The sequence below is a fragment of the Rhinolophus hipposideros genome (assembly GCF_964194185.1).
Source record: "Rhinolophus hipposideros genome assembly, chromosome: 10".
Classification (NCBI taxonomy): domain Eukaryota; kingdom Metazoa; phylum Chordata; class Mammalia; order Chiroptera; family Rhinolophidae; genus Rhinolophus; species Rhinolophus hipposideros.
This window is the reverse complement of record NC_138056.1, coordinates 12816497-12837953: the sequence shown is the minus strand read 5'-3', so window position 1 is coordinate 12837953 and position 21457 is coordinate 12816497. Positions and strand designations below refer to the sequence as shown.

Below are 21457 nucleotides of genomic sequence, written 5' to 3'. Positions count from 1 at the left end.
TTCCAGAATCTACCTTTTCCTTTCTGAATATCAGGACATCAGCAGCCATTGGGCACTGTGGCCCCCTTCCTTTTCTCCATGGCTTTCTCAGCTGCATTGGCAAGGGTTCTGGGATCTAAACTGCAAAGGTTTTTCAACACCTTGGGGCTTGCACCTTATTTTAATAATGGCTAGGTGCTTAAGTCTTCTCTTACTATCATCTATTTGGGGTTTCAATTTCCTCTAAAACTTTTTTTTTTTTTTTTGCTTTATTCATCCCAGTTCAGAAATGCTTTTCCTTGGAGAATGAAGAAAATCAGAGTTGAGTATTCTGCTTTCTGACACCTTTGTCCCCCAGTGGAACCCTATCCTCTCTTTAATTCCTCTTGGCACTTCCTCTGAACATAATCACGACGTCCACACCTTTTCCAAATCTCAATTTATCAAGGACTTCACCTTTCCTGCCATTTCTTATCCCTTGCCTTTTAATTTCTGAGTAAGAAAGAGCTTTCCATAGAGCCACGTTGCTTTCTTCAGTGCCCCCCTTTTTGGTACAAGGACTTTCTCCAAGTGGGCTGTCCTCGTTTTCTATTTTAGAGCTTCCTATCCCTCTTGTTCCACATACATTCCCACTGAAAGTCTCTAAACTTGGGATCCTAATTTTTCTCTAATTTTTTCAAATTGTTTTCTAGGACTATTTATTCATTCATCCATTCGTTCCACGCCCCACGCACCCTTCCTTCTTGATTTAACTCTCCTGTGGTTCCTGTGACACAGCACCAGGCAATTCTCTCTCACGGTCAGAAGGTTGGGGGAGCAGTTCCCTGGTCGCTTTTTCTTCCCACTGAGAGAGGAAACTGTCCTTGACTCACCTGAAGAATTTCTCAGCTGTTCAGCTGGTAGCTGTGCAGGACTCTGGTTGCCAGGGCAGGGGTGGTCTCCCAGCCTGGTGCCATCCTGCTCTGAGCATGCCCCTTACTAGCAAGTTGTTTAAATCTCTGAGTTTCATTTTCTCCTCACTTGAAAAATGCGACTATTTTCTGGTTGATGGGGTGATTAATAATGTACATAGCTGTGCGTAGATTTCAATACACATCAACCTGTGAACATTCCAGGTTCATGGATTTTCCAAGGTTGTTATTGATGGACTGTTACTTTCCTTCCTGTTCTATTCAAGCTGTTTCTTTTAAACAGGCTGCAGTATATCTTTGCCCTGCAAACCTTCCTTTGATAAGCCGTGCCCCTCCAGCTCAATGTATAACCGTCCAGTGAGCTGACCCCTTCCGACTGGGCCTGAGCCTCAGGTCTGGCCAGTGAGTAATGCAGTAGTAGTCCACACTGGTTTACAGGGGGATGTGTTTCAGGCCAGAGTCGCCCAGGAGATGTTTGCTGGAGCTTCCCTGAGAGGTATTTGCTCATTCTCTGGAATTACAAGCTTTAAGAAGCCATGTGAGTGGAGCTGCCATTTCGCATGTTGTCACATGGAGTGAGCCTATCTAAGGGAAACCAGGCAGAGGCAGACAGACCCAAGGGATGGAAATGGGAATCTTGATGCCCTTGTCTGAAACAGTGGATTCATCCCTGGCCATTTCTATACTTGAGCCAATAAATTCCTTTTCTTAAGCCAGTTTGTTGGGCTTCTGAGTATGCACTCATAATACACGTTGACCCTTTCATTGTTATAAAACCATGAGTTCCTGCTTATTGTTTCATATTTAACTCCTGAAATCTGTTCCCTGATTTTTATGCGGAAAAACAGTGGCACTCAATACATGTGCGTGGCATATTAGAAATTCCCGACTTGCAGACCAAGGTTTGAATCCTGGTTTTGTCATTTACCAGCCTTGCGCAAGTCAGTTAACCCTTCTGAACTTTACTTTTCTCTCAGTGAGACAGGGGTAACATTTTGCTTATATGGCTGTTTTATGGGTTGGAGCTAATGGATATAAGAGCAGGGTATGTGGCAGGCCACCAATAAATATCCTATTGTTAGGTGGCAAACACATTTATCTCAATAGCTTTTACTCTGTACAGTTGTCTACAGGTGATGAATCCATTTCTATTTCCCACACTTCTTTCCAGGTCACATCTCTGGGCCACCATGCTTTCCAGGTTTACCATGATCTTAGTCAAGGAGAGGGCAGGAATTCACAGGCTTTGGGGAAAGAGGGAAGATGAGGAGGTGTACATGATTTCAAAGCTCAAATGGAAGAAGAGATGGAGTTAGCCTTGGTTTAAAACATTTGCAGAACTTTACACCCACTTTCTATTTATAAATATCCCTGTCTCTCAGCTTGTCTCCTCCTGCACAAGGCTTCAGGGGAAGATAACAGAGAGCAGCTGCTACTGAGGTACAAATGTGCAGAACAGAGGCTGGAGGAGAATTGGGACTGTGTGGCTTGGGCTCAGGGTATATTTAGGACGCGAAGGGAAAGAGTCTTAAGAAAGCGTAGAGCAGAAGAAAGTATTTTACCCCCTGCTGGACGCTGGTGTAGGCAGAGACAGCTTTGGCACCCTCCATACGTCATGGCACAGAGCTCCAGCTTATCTACTGCCTACTGTCCTGCGCCGATGGAAGGAAGACCAGATAAAAGGCTGCTGCAACGGCTGGGTGGAGGTGATCCACCGACACCAAGATGGTGGAGAGGGAGGGGAGATGACCAATTCAGGAGGCATTTCTGAGAACCCAGCAGTGCCTTCTTAGAAGTAGAGGGAGGGGTAGGGAGGCCGCTGTCATCTTCAGGGTTTTCAGCTGGGAACCAGGGTGATAATGAAGTGTTTAGTAGTCTGAGAATGCAAGTGCTACTGCAGGCTTGGGGACAGGGGTTGAGATGTAACCCCATTTCAGGATCCCATTTCATGAGCATTTACTGAGCACTGCGTGGTAGTTACTGCCCTGGGTGCTCATTATTCCAATGAGCTTCAAATACAGCTCTGAGGAAAGGTTAGGACCACTGGAGATGCGGTTCCACTTGCTCTCAAGTCTTTAGCCTTTACTAGCTCCATGGCTTTGCCCACGTTATCTGGAAGTATCCTCTCCCCCCCACCTTTTTTTTTAGGAGGGCGCAGCTCACAACGGCCCATGCGGGGATGGAACCGGCAACCTTGGTGTTATCAGCACCACACTCTAACCAACTGAGCTAACCGGCCACCCCTCCCCTTCTAATTCTTAAATAACAGCTTCCACATACCAAATAGCTACTGTCAGACACTGTACTAAATTTAATACTCCAGAGAGATGAGGAGCCTGAAGCTCAGAGTGATCAAGTAACTTGTCCAAGGTTGCAAGGCTACTAAGTGACAGCTGGAAATTGCTCCCATCCCACATCATGCCTCCCAGTATCCTCACTATCCTTAAAAAACCTACTCAAATGCTGCTCCTTCATGAAGTCTCCCCGAGTTCTCCTAAGTGTATGTGAACTTCCCCCTGTGGATTCAGGGATAAGTGGTTTCAACATCTCTTGGCGTACACTGCCTTGTACGACAGTCACCATGGCAAGTGTTAAGGGATTCAGTGTCCGTCCTCTCAGTGAACCAGGCTTTGCTATTCTGCACGTGGTACCATTTAACCCTCCCAATATTCCCAGTTTCCGGTCTTGTCACACTGCATCCTGCCCTCAGTGCACACATTCGCCCTGGGCAGAGATTTATTGCAGGCCTTTGGCTCCTCCTGGGCTCCCACCAGACTCTGTACAGGCTACGTGCTTAATAACTGAGGGCTGCATTTGTAAACTAAATGCAGGCCACTCAGGGACATGAGACACTGAATTCCAGTGGGAGGTGGGCAGTGTGAAGCGAGATGCCACTTTGTTGTTTCCATTTTCACCCTCTTTTGTTTCCAGCCAAAGGACATTCTTACCAGTCTCTTTGATGCCAGGAGGGCAGAGTGCCAGACTGGATAGAAAGCGAGTAGGTACAATTCTGTTTCTTGTCCTTATTTAACCTCTGGCTCTTCATGCTAGTCTGTGTGGAAATAAGCTGCAATACATAATAGATTTTCCAGAAATGTGGCATTACCAGACAATAGTCCATTCTGGCTACAGAAGTTGGTGCTAGAAAACTTCCTCTCACCCATTGTCATCTTGGAGACTTTGAGAGGGGGCAATGTTTATCTCATTTGTTCTTCTCCTCAGGAAGTTGGTGAGTGGTGAACAGCACCCCCAGGTCACACTGCTGTTTCTCTCCCACTATTCCTTCATGCTCTCCAAAGCACTGTACTCCAACCATATTTTGGAGTGTGACCCTCATCTGAATTTATCTGAAAACATTCTTTTTGTAAGGTTGCAGTAAGTTGGAATAATTGTGATTTTCGTATAAAGTCTAATTAGTCCCAGATAGGAGATTTGGGCCTGGACTGCGTAGGAATCCACTTATGAGACCAAGGCAAAATGGGCCTTTCAAGATTTCGTCTCTTGGCAGTCATTACTTCCAAATGTTCGGGCTTTCTTCTCCCTTACCTACCACTGCACTTTAGCCTGACCAACTGCATGCACTGCTGCTTGACCAGCTAGCCTTGCTATGAAGTTTAGTGTTTTAGTTGGCCTGTTTTAAAGAGCTGACTGCAATTTTTTTTTCAGTTTTCAAATCTAAGAGAAATAATTGCCCCTGCTGTAAGCCTTAAACTTGGTGTTTGATGTAGTTTCTGTTGTCAGTTTCCTTTGCACTCTTAGATTTGGGGGAGGGGAGATTGAAGGTAAAGACCTCATCAGTTGGGGGGACTATGAGACTTCGCAAAGAGATGGCACTAGAACTGAATCTAACTTTATAGCCGAAATTTCAATGGGGAGAGGGAAAGGAGGATATTTCTAGAATAGGAGATTATAACAAAGCCAAGGTATGTTTAGGTTAAGAGTAAGAAGATGGGATGCAGAGCCATATTTAAAGTTTATTTTATCCTAAGGTTGTTTTTATACTCTAGTATTTTAACCATCATCCCCAAAATTCCAGGAAACCCCACAGTTTCCTTCAATCAAGGTTTCATGGACCACCACACTCCCTAGGAGGCATATTTCCTCGCATTTAGCTCAGCAATGCCAAGGCAAACCCCTTGCCCCGTTTCACAGGTGCAGCTTACTAGATAATCCTTATTGAGGTCTATTATTTACACGAGTCAGTTCATTATTTCTTGCATGTGTATCTTATGAATATCTATCTGAATTTACTAGCCCCTAAACCAACTTCACGTGTTTGATTATGTTAATAGCTTATAAAATTTTATGGAGGATCACAGGTATAGTACCCTTATTGGTTCTACAGCTTGGATGCAGTTAGATTGACTAACTGAACTAGTACTTGAACAATCAATCGCCCGCCTTGGTGAAATTTTTCAGCAGCCCAACTTGCAGAAGTAAAACCAAAGCCTTGGCGCCCTCTGGTGGTAAACTGGTTCTCACAGTCAAACAAGCTTTCAACCAGGAAGAGGCAGGTGGTTGGAGCACAGAAGCCACAGGATAATAAACATGGCACATTTTCCTACATCATCTTTACTTGAAGATTTTTTGGGAAAACCGTGGATAATGCAAAACATTTTATATTAAAACCAGTGCAGATAATATTGAGTAGAATATAAAATTTACATTACTTTTTGAGACAAAGTAAGAGACAAAGACATTTCAAGGTAAACTACTCATGAGCTTCAGGCTGTATTCCTAACCCCTGGGGGAGGGAGGAGACCTCTGCATGCTCACTCTAATATTATGAGCGCTGCTGCTTTGAAAGAAAAGTCTGAGAAGCAGCAAATTAAGTGCTTACTCATTTGGCAACATCTCAGTGGATTATTTAAATATGTGAAACCATATGCTTTTTCATGTTGAGCATTTTAACCTGCTTTTAAAAGGTCTGAGTACACACGAGCTTTATACTTGAGTTGAAATTCATTTTCTTTTAAAGTGATTTTTTTTCCTCTATAAATGTTGTTAACATGCCTAACTGAGGGTATGACATGCGAGGTGGTCAATATCCTAAGAACTCTGCGGACTTAAGTCTCTATCACCAGACATGAAGTTACAAGTACACTTTCCAAAGGTGTCATAAGGAATGAAAAACAAACTACTCACCTTCTGCAACAACAAAAGGAAACAAAATAAAAATTGAAGAACAAAAGAGTATATACAGTTAGAACTGATGTCATTTAGGGACTGGCACTGACTTAGCTTTTAGAGAAAGGAGCACTGCTGTAGTATTCGCTTTTTGTATTTTAAATGACAAGAATGTCTTTTGGAAAAGAAAGCCATTATGCTTCCTTTCCAAACCTTGCTTATTCTCTATAATTGTCCTTTTTTCTGTTGTTGGCAATAATTTATTACTTTGCAGTAATAGACTGAGGGCGTGGATGCCTCCTTGAGATTCTCTAAGAGAATTTATTATAGCAATGTGTTGTCCTTTTTAAAAAATATGAGAGATGGGGTTAATCCAATGTGCTTAGAAATATATAATAGGAGGCAGATTCTGATGGATGTGCTGGATTTTTAAGGTCTTCTAAAAAAAGGTCATTTATGACCTCCCATGTAGCTTGCCTTACTAATTTTCTTAAATTTTACAGAATTATTTCTCTTTCTTCTTGGGACTGTACTCTTCATTTTACAAAGCCTTAAATTAAGACAAATCACATGACCACCTTAGGAAAATGAAACTTGTTTTTTCTGTTTAAGTAAAATAGAGTCTGGAGTGAAAATGTCCCATTTCAGAATAACTAAAGGGGGAATGTCAGAGGTAAATTATGTTGTGCTGGGAAAAAGAACAAAAAAGGCAGACACCAAATACCTCCATTTTTCCCAAGATTAAATGATTATTAAAAAAGCGCGCCACACTGTATAGAAATCAACATTCTCTCCCATAATTCTGTGCACTGGGACTATAGAAATGTCACTGTCCCTGCCCCACATCTTCAAATTAACATTCTCAGGTCACAACAATAAGTCTTCCCAAAGGGGACCTTCCGGAAAAACAAGCTATTTCCTCGGCTCATATTTCCCTGGAAAAAAAATAAAATAAACACAAATAAAGTCTAGTGTGAAGATAAGATCAGCAGAGAGATCCAACTGGACATGCTTCTGGCAGATATAACGAAATGACCAGGACAAAGCTGGGACTACCATTATAGGGCAGCAATTTGTACTCTGACTCAAGCTGAGCTTTGTGGAACTCACTACAATTTTGCCACAAGGATAAGGCAAAAATTTCTTACTTATGTAGACAAAATTCCCAGTTTGGATTCTGGCTCTGCCACTTGATGGCTGGGCTATCAAATGAGTCCATATATGTGAAGTGCTGAGAACAGTCCTTAACACTCATTAAGTGCCAGCTTTTATTTATTTTTAAATGGAACAGCCAGGTCTCTAGGGAACATTTATAAACTATTACAATTAAAGTAATAATGTTGTGAGCTTGTCTTAGGAGACTCTGAAGTTAGACAGCCTATACATGGAGCCTACTCTCCCTAGTACAAGCTGGTAACCCTGGGTTACATAATTGGTGTTACTTAACTGTTCAAAGTCCCAGTTTCTTCATATGTGAAGTGGAATGACAAAAAAAATGGTACCTATCTCATACGGTTATTTTGAGGATTACATGAGTTGATACATGGAAAGCTCTTAGCACAATGCCTGATATATAGCAAATTTCCAACCAAGATTTGCCATTGTCTTAGGCACTGAAAGGACCAACTGTTTCCTAGGTAAGGTGTCGGATACCCTCTTACAGTAATTTTCTATCTGCTCTCTTCCCATAGCAGAGAGTTAGTCAGAAAGTAGGAAAAGAAGGGCCATCTTTCCTTTTAAATTGGGACCACAACAGTAGATTGTCCAATAAATAGAGTGGTAAAGTTGGAATGAAACCCAGACGTTCAAGCTGGAAATCATTCATGTGCTCTAGCCTGGATTCACGGAGGGGCTTGCTGGGCTTGCACTCCGAGTGCAAGCAGCCAGAGCAGCACTTCACTGGACCTCAGGCGGGCGAAGCCTGAGCTTGGCGAACAAAGGCCTCTCTCATATGTATCATCAGCGCTATCATATAGTGCAACAAAGAGCTTCTTCATACACTTTCTTCTACAATCCTGCAAAAAGTGCTTCCCTCAAAAACGGCTTTAAACTGATGGCTATTTTAAGTGACCCTTTGTTATATTGGGCACACAGCCATCCATTATTTGGTTCCTAATAAAGTTTTGCCTAGCTTGATCGAGAATTTAGGTTGCAGATTATATACCTCACAGCAATAACAAACAATAAATTGGAGTCTAGACAAAATCATCCACTAATAAGACTCTAGAAGAGATCAGCTCCATCAACATCATTGTGACAAATAATGTCACAAATAAACAACTTATTTCTCAGTTTCCTCTCTACTGTACTGTGGGAAAACACCTGAATAAAAGGATTCTGAGAAGTTACAAAAAGGTGAGGTTGGAAGAAAATAATCTGAAATCAAGGTCATCATTTTAACAAACAAGATAACTGTCCACTGAGACCCTATTTGTAATTTGAATGGGTCACTCAAATGGCTTCTGGATCACATCTAGGAATTCTAGATCCTGGTGATTCTAAGCAGCACATTTTACTACTATGCCAGAATGACACATGCAACATTGCAAAGGGCACATTAATTGGTAGCTAAATGGTAAGCTACAAGAATTAACCTGGGATTCCAGAGACATTATTTAAGAAAACAAACAAAAACAAAATAAAATACACTAGGGGTGGGGGTTGGGGGACGAGAGAGGGAGAGACAATGAGAGAGAAGTACCTCTTTTTGCAGCATGCACCAGCAATCTAGCCAAGAAGTATATACTGGGGAGTAAGGAGGGCATCCACCAGCAAGCCTGAAATACACAAAAAAGATTCGCCTTTCAAGTTAATATTTACAAGACATTCTCTCAAGAGTTCAATAAATCTTTGTCAAAGTAGTCGTCTACCTAGAAGTTTCCCTGAGAGGCAATTTTAGTTCTAATGAATTTCCCTCCCTTACAGATAGGTTTTGAATCAACAAATAAACAGAAATTCCAATCAGTTACGTATTTTCTAAAACATCTAGGTTTTTAATTTGTGAACAAATGAAATTCTAGAACACAGCAATTATATGATTACAGAGCAGGGAAAGGGGATTTAAAAACTAAGTGGTGTTTAAAAAAACCTAAATATAACAATGGATATAAACAGTGGTGACTACATTCTCTTACTCAGGTATAAACCATAATCACTTCCTCTCTAAAAAATTGTAAGGAATAATACATTTAAATCATCCTTCAAGTACGCTCTGGGCTAAAAGATGGCAGCTGCTCTACAAATAGCAAAACAAACAATGTAACATGATATGAAATACGATAACCATGCTCAGACTCCACACAGCTCTCTGTTTGAGATCTTGTTTGAAAACAACAATGACATGTCCAATGGAATAATGCATCAGGTATTGGCACAGTTTTGAATTAAATCAAGAGGCAAAACCTTTGTCCAACTTGGTATGGTTACTTGGCATCTAGAAGCTGGAACTCAATGCTGTCCATTACCACACCGCCAAGCCACCCTTCCCAACCAATACCCTGAAACTTTCCATGGACCAAATTTCCTATTTTCCTTTCTTTAAAACTCACTTTCTCCATGAAGCCCCCAGGGAAAACAGGTATAGGCTGTCAGCCAATCCCTGACATACCTTTTGTAACTTTCAAGAAAAAGAGGACAAAGATGTAAAATAAAGGGAAGATGTGAAAACAGAATAATTTGGTAATTACCCCGCTCTTTGCAGAATGGGATCCATACTTGTACTGGCCAAGTGCCTATTACTTATAAGTACTTGAGAAATACTATTTATGCTTTTCCGTATTCCAAAAAAGATATGAGGTGGCCACTTATAATATAAATTGATGCCACTGCTGGTACATGGGGCACACAGAGAAAAAAATTAGGAAATTTAATGATAGCATCAATCATACTTTTCTTCCCCAAATTTCTACCTGGACTGCTCTGTCAAGACAACTGCTAGGATAAAAAATGCAAAGCACTTACCCACAGTTGTTGACAGCCATAAGATTAGAGACAAGCACAAAGGGATAGGTCAACATACTGGCAAAGAACTGTAAAACGGGAAAAAGACAGCTAAGTTATTAGCCATTCCTAATCTTTATTCTCTTCTTTCCTCTCCCTTCAAGTCCTAGTGGCACTGTGGTCAATACTCCTCATTGGTTTTGCTTTCTCAGTATCCCAGGAAAGACTAAATTACACATGTTTGAGCCTGGAGACGCTGCCTTCTCCTAATACACCACTAATCTAACATTTTAACAAAAGGGCCAAAGAATCCTCTTATTCTGTGATTGAGTCCTCATTCAAATAAAACTGAACTAAAATATTTCAGAGAAAAAGTAAATACAACTAAACACAATTTCAAATCACCTGTGAAGAAAATAAGAAAACGTGAACATCCTTCCAAAGAATGGAAACTACTTCAGAAGTCAACCACTGGGAGACCACATGACTAAAGAGGGTAAAGTGCTCCACTGTCAGCTCAGCGGGCAGCAGTGAGAAGCAGGCCTGAGAATCAGGGGCAGAGCTGTGATGAGAAATGCCCACAACCCACCTCTGAAAACAGCACCAAACTACGTGAGTTTGTTATTACTGCTACTGTGATGCAGAAACTCCAGGTTACTCTTCCCTCTGACAAACATTAACAAATCTGACTTTCCTGTGAGACATCTGGTTGCTTTAAAGCAGTGATAACACAGACCAAATTTAAAACAAAACAATTCCTAAAAGGTTAGAAGGATTAAAAAACAAAACAAAAAAACCCCAACTCACTCCTGTGACAGCTTGGGAATAACTCTTCATTTCACTCATGGTAGAAACCTAAAACAGGAACAAAACCTTTATTAGAATGAGTAAGAAAATTAAGCTGGTATTAACAGCTAAATGTCCCCAACCATATCAGTATTTTCTATCTCTAAATTATGAGTTTCTTTGAAAACTTGAGAATTAATTTTGAGGATGGCAACATAAAATACTGATTATGAGCATAAAAAGGCAGTGGTCAAAATGATCAACTTGATTCAACATTAACAAATTCATCGTAGATGAATTTATAAAATGGCTCAGGAACAAATGTTTAACAGCTTTAGGATTTCAAAAGAAAATGAGATCAGTAACCTTTTCCCATGTCCTAGAAATACAATCCCTGGAAACTACATTTACAGTTATCTGAGGGACAAGTCACTATCTCTATACACACCGAGCTATGTATCAGATGCTCTGGATATCAGTCTCTTACACTCAGGAAGCTTACAACATGGATTTAATCCTACCTCTGGGTGTGTTCTATTTCCTATGATGCTGTGGGGCTGCCTGTGTACAAAGAGGCCCACACCGCTGAGGCAGAGGAAACATTACTTCTAGGAAAGGCTGATTCCCAAATCTTTCCAGGCTGAGGTTTTTAGAAATTCCAAAACAGGAGTCCCCTAAACACTTCAGATTAGACAAAACACCCTGAATACACTATAAAACTGTCCTGCTTCATGGTGTCCCCCACAATTAGGAATCAATAAAGAAGTGGTCTCCTTGCAGCACAGAGCTTTTGGGCTTGCTCTGCCACATCCTAGGACCGTTTTAGGTGCATCTTTCTCTGGTAAACAGTACAGATCATCCCATTAGCCTCTGAACACCTGACAGATGTTCAGCTATCTAATGAGTCTGGCACATAGCAAACTGCCACCTTACTTTAAAGCTAACCTAGCTTCCAGGTGAATACAATCAGGTCAGCATCAGAGCATCTCATCAAGGTCACAACCTACCCCACTGTCCAGTGCATAGGTATTAACGAGGTAGGCCAGTGAGTTACAGAGCCACAAAGAAATGATGTCACCTAGGAGGCGAGGAATAAGACCCCTACAAGAAGAAATTAAAAAACGGCATTAGTAAAAAGATAATCCACTCAATACGAACACTGCTCAAAGAACCAGAGAATTCAAAACATTCTAAGAACTGAAAAGACATCGACTACGAGAACCCAGTCCTCAGAACTAGTTCATTCTAGTTGATATAACTCGACTTGAAACTAATCTCGAATGACTTTCAATCTTACTTTTAAAATGCAGGTCAGCTATATCCCTCTAAGCTATGGCCAATGGCTCACCTTACTATTAATAACTATAAGCAGGGAGGTCAAAAATTTGCCTACTTTGAAGAAGAGACTTAAACATGGTTTTTGTTAAACTACTTGATGTTCAAATTTGGCAGGGCAAGAGATGAGAAAAATTACAAAATTAGAAAAATCTGCCCAAACCCAGATATAAGTGAGAGACATCCAAAACCATTGTTTCGAGGGCCTGGGTGCTCTAGGTGAGGCAGCATGGAATAGTGGGATAAAACATTACCCCACAGACTGAAGATCAGGGTTCAAATGCCACTTCCATCACTATCAGCTATATGACCGGCTGCAAATGAACTTCCCAGAGTATCCAGTTTTTTAAATCTTTAAAATGAGAACAATCATGGCTGTTCTGCCTATTGCCCAAAGTATTTATGATACTCAAATGAAATCAATTATGTGGAAACACTCTGAAAATGAAAAAGGACCATTTACTTAATAATGCAGTTTTTACTGTTAAAAAAGAAAAGAGGGTTGTAGTCTAAGTTCTTCCAAAGTAAATTCAAAGCAATGAATACAGCCTTGAATGAATATATTCTCTAAAGATAAATAAGCTACTTATTAGATAATTTTCCCTTTTCAAAAATTAATTTTCCTCACTTTATCAACTGTCCTTAATTGGGAACTTACTGTAAGGGCAGAAACTTGGAATTAATTTATTTTAAAAAAAAACAAACAACAACAACAAAAATTCTCATTTCAAATGTTTTATTTATTTTTATTTTATTTTATTTTATTTTATTTTATTTTATTTTATTTTATTTTATTTTATTTTATTTAAGGAGGGCGCAGCTCACAGGGGCCCATGTGGGGATTGAACCGGCAACCTTGGTGTTATTAGCACCACGCTCTAACCACTGAGTTAACCATCCACCTCTCAAACGTTTTAGATGTCAGAAGCAAAAGTCTGGGATCTTTACAGGAGAATTCAAGCCATAGAGCGTAACATGAAGTAAATCCAGAGGACCATTTTCCCCAGGGATTAAACAAAAAGTCATGTCCTTATTTTCCTTAAAGCCTTCTACTCACAAAAATCACACCCACAAATCAACAATTTACTCACGCAAAAAATCCAAGTATGCCTTCCTCCCGATATATGGTTACTATGGAGTCAGAAAGTCCACTAGGTACAGAAGAAAGAAAGGGAAAATACATTAAAAATTATTTTGGAGCTATTTTTTATAAATGTTTTTTAAAAAATGATCACTTTTGACAAGGTAAAATTTACATGCCTTGCCCCCCATCCTACCACGCCCCCTCGGCAAAGACAATTGAATGTGCATGTAGAAGTGGAGATATTACAGGATGCAGTCACATAGAGTCAGGGTGAATTTTGGCTTCAGTGGCTCTGTAACTTATTCTGAGATCCCAGGTAGGCTCCTCAACCTGCCTGGGCCATTTTCTTCTATTTACTGGTTTTTGTGCAGATGAAATAATATAAATAATAAGATGAAATCATATAATATATATAAATGTGTTCTATAAACTCTAAGGAATCATAAAACCGTAAAGCACTATCATTCTAATACTTTGGCTTCAACAGATCTCCTTGAATACTTGAAAACAAAAACACTTACCAATACTTGGACTCTCTGCCAATGAATTGTACCATAGATCTCAGAGTGATCACTACAAAATACAGAGAAAAGATTTTTAAAATTACACTGAGATAAATTTTGATAGCCCTAGCCCTTTGAAAAAAAATTTTTTTTCCCCCACCTAAACACACTATTATCTGGATACACTAGATAAAAGCCAAAAAAAGCAAGCAAACAGAAAACATGCAGGCAAGGCACTGTCATGAACTCCCATGTCAACCATCTAAGCAGGCAGGATAAGAAATAAGATTTCAGGGGCCAGCCCGGTGGTTCAGGCGGTTGGAGCTCCTTGCTCCTAACTCTGAAGGCTGCCAGTTCGATTCCCACATGGGCCAGTGGGCTCTCAACCACAAGGTTGCCGGTTCGATTCCTTGAGTCCTGCAAGGGATGGTGGGCTGCGCCCCCTGCAACTAATATTGAACACGGCACCTTGAGCTGAGCTGCCACTGAGCTCCTGGATGGCTTGGTTGGTTGGAGTGTGTCCTCTCAACCACAAGATTGCCGGTTTGACTCCTGCAAGGGATGGTGGGTTGCGCCCCCTGCAACTAACAACAGCAACTGGACCTGGAACTGAGCTTGGCCCTCCACAACTAAGATTGAAAGGACAACAACTTGACTTGGAAAAAGTCCTGGAAGTACACACTGTTCCCCAATAAAGTCCTGTTCCCCTACCCCAATAAAATCTTTAAAAAAAAAAGAAATCAGATTTTAGTTATTAACTGTGAACATACCATGGAAGGGATGTGTGATGAGGGTAGCAGCAGAACGAGCCATCATCTCTCGTGTTGTCTAGAAACAATCAACACACACTTCTGAAATCTAAATAAATGACACTCAAATTCCTGTAAGAAGTAATGTGGGGGGTTATTGTGGAACAAGAAAGTGAGGACAGCACTCCTGCCCTGGAGTCAGCCAGAGGAGCTTGCATGTGATACCATGTAACCCTGTCATTCCATCATACCTTTCACTCATGGATTTCAGTGTTCTGTTAAGAGTTACTTCTCAAAATGTCTCTGCAAAGCAGATTTGTTATCTTCTCAACTTTACAGATAAAAACAAAAGCAAAGAAACGGGGAGAGTCACCAGCAAACAGTAATGGAGCTGGAATAAACTATTAGGCCTAGATTTAGATTATTAAGTTGCTCTCTCATTGAGTGTGATTTCAGAGGCTGATACCTGTGCTAGACAAACGTCAGGCTCCATTTCATGTGTACCAACATCTCAGGGAGAACAGAACAACTTTGATTTGTTTTTTTGACCACAACCCCATAACCCCACGTATCTTAGAGCTGCTATATTTATCCTAGTTTATCTTTCTTTTTACAGGATTCCGTAAAAAGATAGTAAAGAAAATTAAATTACAGTATTTGGACGGAGGCTATAAACCCAACAGGTCCATCATTCATTTTTGCATTTAAGCATGATCTTTAGTCAGTTAAGAAAAAACAAAATGCATATTAATACATGTATCTCTACTTTTAAATAAACTCCCTTCATGAAAATTTATAGAAAACCAACTTGATTCACCTGATATCGAAACCTGTAGTAAGGTTTGTTTTGGAATATATATTTTAGATGGCAGCATTTACTGAAAAATGATGACGTCACTAAAGACAATTAGACAATGGAAAAGACTAAGAAATAAGAGTCGTCTGAAAACCATAAATATTAGGTCAAGCATGAAACAAACTCCAGAGGCAGAATATGGGCGTGGGAAATGGGTGACAAGTAACATTCCAAAGTCAGAATAATGCGGAACATTCCAAAGTCAGAATAATGCCGCAAAGCATTTCTGGATACATAATATCCATCGCACAAAGGACCTGACCACTGTTTTAACACTTTGTACCAGAGGTTTTTCAACTCCAGTAGAAGATTTTCAGTGGAAGCCTCTTTCATTTTAAAGATGAAGTGAGTGGGCAAAATTGGTTTCCTTGAATTGCATCTGTTCTAAGCAGCAAACAATGCTTTTTCTCTCTCTTTTTTGCTATCTCTGGAGTAATGCCCAAATTAAATTGAAGGTTTAATTTCATTCAGAACAGACAATGAACGTACAGGCCTGATGGTCCTGATTTCACATTGCTGCACTGCACGCACTCTGCTTCAGGGAAACAGTGTAGGCCATCATTCATCTCTTACCTCCTTGATAACTCGGTCGAAGGAAGATGAGACTTCTTTCTGTATATTTCCAGGTCCTAATTCCTAGAAATCAAATGAAAGAAGACAGATATCTTGATGGTTTTAAAGAGAACTGTTCAAACTGGAGGCCACCCTGTACGCCAACACTCACTGGGATGAAAGGGAAACTGACCGCTTGTCCCTTCTCCTTAAGAGGACCAAAGAGCAATAACAACTTGCAAGAGAAATGGGCCCATGCACGCAAAGCAGCTCCAACATACCTCAACCTTGTCACTCTCCTGGTAGTGCTGCAAAGGAATAAGGGGGGAAAAAAAGGAAGGCTGATTAGGGCCATCATAACATCACAGAGAGGACCTAAAATGAAAACTCTATTGGTAGAAAGTAAAATAGTTGATTTTTTTTTTTTGCTGCAAATATCCAATTAACTTCTAATTTTAACGGAGCAACTGTAAATAAGTATCTCTAAGACGATCTTGTTACTAAGTTTAACATATTGATTAGCTGGAGGAACAAGCAAATGCTCTTGGAAACGCTCATCTAAAAGAAGGAAAAGGAAAACAAAACAAAAATCCAGGAACATTATTTACTGAACATACTCATTTAATAGAAAATAGTAACAACATAGCCTAGGATTAAGGCTATGGAAAAACCCTTATGGCTTTTTCATGGAAAAAGCAGGACCAATACCAAACTAGGGCAAGACTCTTTTCTTCACTGTATAAAAGAACAGAGAATTGGTGCTAAGTCTCAATAGCTGAAATCGCCTCACTTTGCCTTTTGTACCCAACTATTTCCTAAACAAGCAAGAGAGATTTTTTTTTGTCTTCTAAAGGGAACATGAATACCATTAGAGCTCAGATTATATCGGAAGAGGAAATATTATTTGTGGGCTATTCCAAAAACAGAAGATGGGTTAGATGAAACAAAAGAATCAGACAAGCTCCTAGTCAGATTTAAAAAGTAGAAAACACTTTCATTTGTAAAAACAATTGTTTTTAAAGATCAGAGACAAGAGAACAAAGGTCAAGATTAAACAAAATGGTGGTTTTGGGGTCAAATTACAGATCTTTGGGTAGAATTAATTCTAGTACTTTCAGGCCATCTTTAAAAATTCTCATTGATTTCTAGACTTTGCTTTTTATTCCACTAATAAAATTTTCTACCTCTCTCTTCTACTTTATTCTGAACAGATTTCAATTTAATTCTTGCTTAGCTATATAGAACTCTTTCTTATAAAGGAACTCTTTTTTTATAAAAGTTTTATCAACCCTGAATTGGTCTGTCTCTGACTATATAAGCTGCTTTTGATTCCAAGCGTAGTACCAATCCCCACTATATTCATTTGGCTACATGTGAAACACATTCAAAAAGTATCTGGTTACCTCAAGTTTGTCTTACTTTCCTTTTACATAAAGGAACTTGGTTTCAAACAGTAATTTCACTTTTGCTCTAAGTCTGTACATAAACCTCTTTGACTAGATGACAACTGCCTTTCTACATGTAAATCTCACTCAGGCCACAGCAACACTTTCCCTGATCCCAGAGTAGGGTGCCGCTGGAAAAGAAAGAATAGTAATCAATCCACTAAAAAGACCCCATCGCTCTGCTCCAGGGCTGTCTGGAATGGTGCTTCTAAATTCAGTCCACAGGCATGACAACAAGAATAATATAAAGAATAACAAAATGACTAAAGGGTGAAAAACATTTAAAATATAAGCCAGTTAGATCATGAAACTGTTTAACAAAATCACGATTTGCTCATCAGATGATAAAACATTAGAATTGGGGCAACATTACAGCCTAAAAAAGTACATGGAGGATTGTACTGAGTACTATTTAAATAAGCAGCTAGTAAACATTTGGAATTTAGCAATCTGCTATTATATAGGTTCAAAGTATTACATAGATTCAGTTAGCTGCTACATTTTTTGAGTTACCGCACAATAACATACTCTTTGTGTCAGGAGGAGACAATAATGCACTAGACAAAACCCATTAGTTTTATATTCTCAACCATACTCATGCTGAACAACCTTCCCATGGACTTTTCTAAATGGTACACACTTTGTATTCATAACACCTTTATAAATGGAGCAGGGGGGCAATTCTCTTTGACCCACATTGTAATTGGTGCAACTGAGAAATCAGAGTCCAGAGTGCTAACCATTACACCATGGAACCGAGAAATCAGTACCATTAAAATTGTAAGTTTTAGCATCTGAAGTTAAAAGAAGCTGGCAAAACAAAATGATCTCAGAAAGAAGGAAATGTAACTTCGATATTTTGAAAACTTTTATGAAACAGCTCAAACATACAGAAAATTAAGAAAACAATTCACCTATTTACGCACCATCAAGGTTAAACAGATGGACTACTTTGATCTTTTTGCTTAAGATCTCTTGCCTTCTTAAGATAAAACGCCACAGATATAGCTGAAGTTCCATTCCACTCTTATCTCTTTCCCCTTCCCAAAAGTAACCACTACCCTGCAGTTGATGTACACTTGGTGAGGTTTAAAAAGAAAACTTTTAAATTTATGCAAATATAACACAGGTACAGAAACAGTGAACAAAATACGAATGTACAATGTAATAAATAACTAAAAAGCAAATATCCATATAGCCATAATCCAAGTCAAGGAAAACCATTTCAATTACCCCAGAATCCCATGCATGGCCCTCCCCCTCTCCCCACAAATAACTATCCTGACTTTAATGTTTATCTTGTTTTTTTAAAAATAAGTTTGTAACAGAAAACTTTTTACTAGAGGTAACTCGAGAAACATGAGGAAAATAACTTCAGAAAGAAGTAAGTTGTGTAGATCAAAATCAATTACTTCATCTTATACAAATTCCCCTTGTGGAAAGCACTAAGAATGAGTATTTCATGTAAATGTTTTTCAAGAGGAAGAAAGATCATGGTTATAAATATATCTTTGAAATTGCTCTTCATAAGTAGAACTGCACAAAAGCAAATTTATATCTATGGGAAGATGAACTGATTTTCTTCTTACCTGTAAAACTTTACCATGGACCACAGTCCCAAGGACTCCTGAACACAGTCTTGGAGTTAAGCCTGTGAACAACCCACGCTTCCCATCGATGCTGGCAATATGTTGAGCTAAGAACACAAGTCAGAGATTTAAATTCCAGTTGAAGGAAATAGTTACACAGAAATTCCAAGGAAACATGCTTTCTATATATCTTCTTTCAGTAACTCCTGCCTATCATGGTCCTCGATGTCATCCAATTCCAAATAAATCAAAGACACTTACCATAACAGAAGAGACCGGGAAGCTGACATACTTGTCGGCCAAAAATATTTCGTCCTATTGTTGGAGGAAGAGGTTCATATCCAACCTGTCAAAAAATGAATATATCAATACGAAGCAATATTACTAAGAAGCAATATTCCTACGAATGCCTTGGTTACAAGGTCTTCAATTAAGAACAAAGTTATGAGTTAATTTTGAACACAAGTTAAAATGCAGTATGTTTTCCCAGGCAATGATGAAGCATCATCCTTGTTAGTTTTTTATTTTGTTAATTGGTAAGACTGGTTTCAATAAACTCCAAGTTTTCTTTTGGTTCAAATTCTACAAAGTCAGTCATGTAGCTGAGATAGACTAATGTCAACCTGAAAATAGAATAAGGGAACTTTTGTGTTAGGAAAGCGACAGTTTACTGAAGGGGCTCAAAAATATTTTCTAAAGAAAATTCAGCACATTCTTATATTTGGACAAAATGAGAAGATTAAGCCATCAACTTCATATTTGGTTAGCTTGACAAAACACTAAAAAGGCAAATGCAGATATAGCTGGATAATTCATTTGGGAAGTAATTACAAGCTAAGGCTATGTTAAACAGCACACTGTCATTAACAAGCTAATGAAGGCATTTTAGAGTTAATGATTATCACTTTATTTCTACAATATATTCAGGATTTTTAGTACTAAATGGACACTTGAGAGAATGAAAACGCTCTAGGACATGGTTTTGAGTCTCAACTGCTGCAATTCTAAACGTGCTCAATTAAATAACTCCTAACTGAGCTCCCTGAAAGTGTTACCATACAACTATCACGCGATATTTGGGAATTTCACTGAAACCCCTGAGATACTTGGCAACACACAGATGTTGTGTAATCGGGATTAAGGATATTCAAGTTTTTACGGTTAAAGAGCTCTACATGTCACTAGAAAACCCTGCCTCCAGGAAAAAAGCAATGGGCTCACACCAGCTTTACAGCAAAATGCTGTCATCTCAGATACTATATAGCTACAAATGTGCCAATTCTGTGTTAGACATCATAGTACATATCAAGGGCTTTGTTCTTGGCTCAAATAACTTATCTTACTATAGCCTTTTATATATAGAATCTGCATTCACATGGGTCAACTCAGCAACACATAATGTGGATTAGCATCAACTCAAGAATAAGAAGTGCAGCCCTCCCTAGTGTCTTGCCATTTCGGACAGAAAGGTAGATGGTGTGGACAGGGACTCTAAAAGCTGCTCACTGCATGACGTAATTATGTCAATTCTCAAAAGTTTAAAAAAAGGAATGAATGACCTGCCCATCACAGGGAAATTTAGAAAGCAATCGAAAACCCTATCTAATAGTTCCCCATCAGCTAAACCCTGGACTCCTTGCCGGGAATAGAAAATACCGCTGAAGCATTATTTCACAGATCGGAAACTAACATACATGCTGAAAACTCGCTGAAAACTCGTTCAGCGGAACTGATCTCCAGCTCAGACCGATGTGATTTTTCACTGTCAGTAGCCACATGGGCTACTGGGGTCGAGAGCGCTCTGTGGATCCTTCGGAAATTTGACTCGGCAACCACTTCATTATCGCTTCTGAATGAACTCCTGTGTTTATCTGGGTATCTGATGCTAAAATCTCGGAACAGAATTGCAGCACGAACCGTAGCACAAAAAAAAAAAAAAAAAAGAGCTTAAACTATATTGGCTCCCCTCATAGTGTAATTTCAACAGATTTCATGGTTTGCGTGTGGGGCGGGAGACGAGGTGAAGGCTAATTTCAGAGGGGCGAGCGGGGAGGGCTGGGACGCCCTCGGTGGCGACCGGCCAAGATCAACCGCAGGGAAGAAAACACAAAGTTCAGAGGAGTCACCGGGCAGGGCAGGGCGGCAGTTGGCTGCGCGGCAAGGAGCGGGCCTCACGGCTCGGCGGAGAGGAGAGCCCTCGGGAAGGCCTACGGGCCGTGGAAGGGCGGCGGGGGCTGGCAGGTGTCCCTGCGGGGGAGAGGAGCGGCAGCACCTCGGGAGACCCAAGGCCCAGGGAGGCTGGAGCCGCTCCTCGGGCGCCTTGGGCAGCGGCGATCGAACAGGGCGCCGGGAGGGGAAGGGAACGGCGACGACTCATACCTGGATGAGCACCTTCACGTACATGAGCGGCTGGGACAGAATGGTGAGACCGGAGCCCAGGAGCACCTGACTGGCCGCGTCCGCCATGATGGCACCCGCGGACGGACAGACAGACAGAGCCACTAAGCGACCGAGCCGGTCCCGGATCACGTGCCAGCGCCGCCGGCTTCACTGGCCCGCCCGCGGCGCGCGCGCACGCAGCGCGCCTCCCCGCCCAGTCCCC

The 21457-nt window shown here is 40.3% G+C and overlaps 1 protein-coding gene across 3 annotated transcripts; it reads right to left on the bottom strand.

Annotated features, from left to right (window-relative positions):
- Positions 1–6742: 6742 nt before the first annotated feature.
- Positions 6743–21457, bottom strand: MTCH2 (mitochondrial carrier 2). Of its 3 annotated transcripts, XM_081064898.1 has the most exons (14): positions 20982–21398; positions 20550–20740; positions 19117–19201; positions 18856–18962; positions 16103–16129; positions 15843–15905; positions 14435–14492; positions 13683–13734; positions 13169–13228; positions 11750–11843; positions 10764–10811; positions 9978–10045; positions 8719–8794; positions 6743–6952 (listed from the first exon to the last, which is right to left on the bottom strand). In XM_081064898.1, exons 2-14 carry the CDS (start codon positions 20631–20633, stop codon positions 6866–6868), a joined length of 909 nt encoding a protein of 302 aa, XP_080921024.1. In that variant the 5' UTR covers positions 20634–20740; positions 20982–21398; the 3' UTR covers positions 6743–6865. The 3 variants fall into 3 exon arrangements, with proteins under 3 accessions (XP_080921024.1, XP_080921023.1, XP_080921025.1); XM_081064897.1 differs by lacking the exon at positions 20550–20740 and having other exon boundaries at positions 21235–21457; XM_081064899.1 differs by lacking the exons at positions 16103–16129; positions 20550–20740 and having other exon boundaries at positions 21235–21455.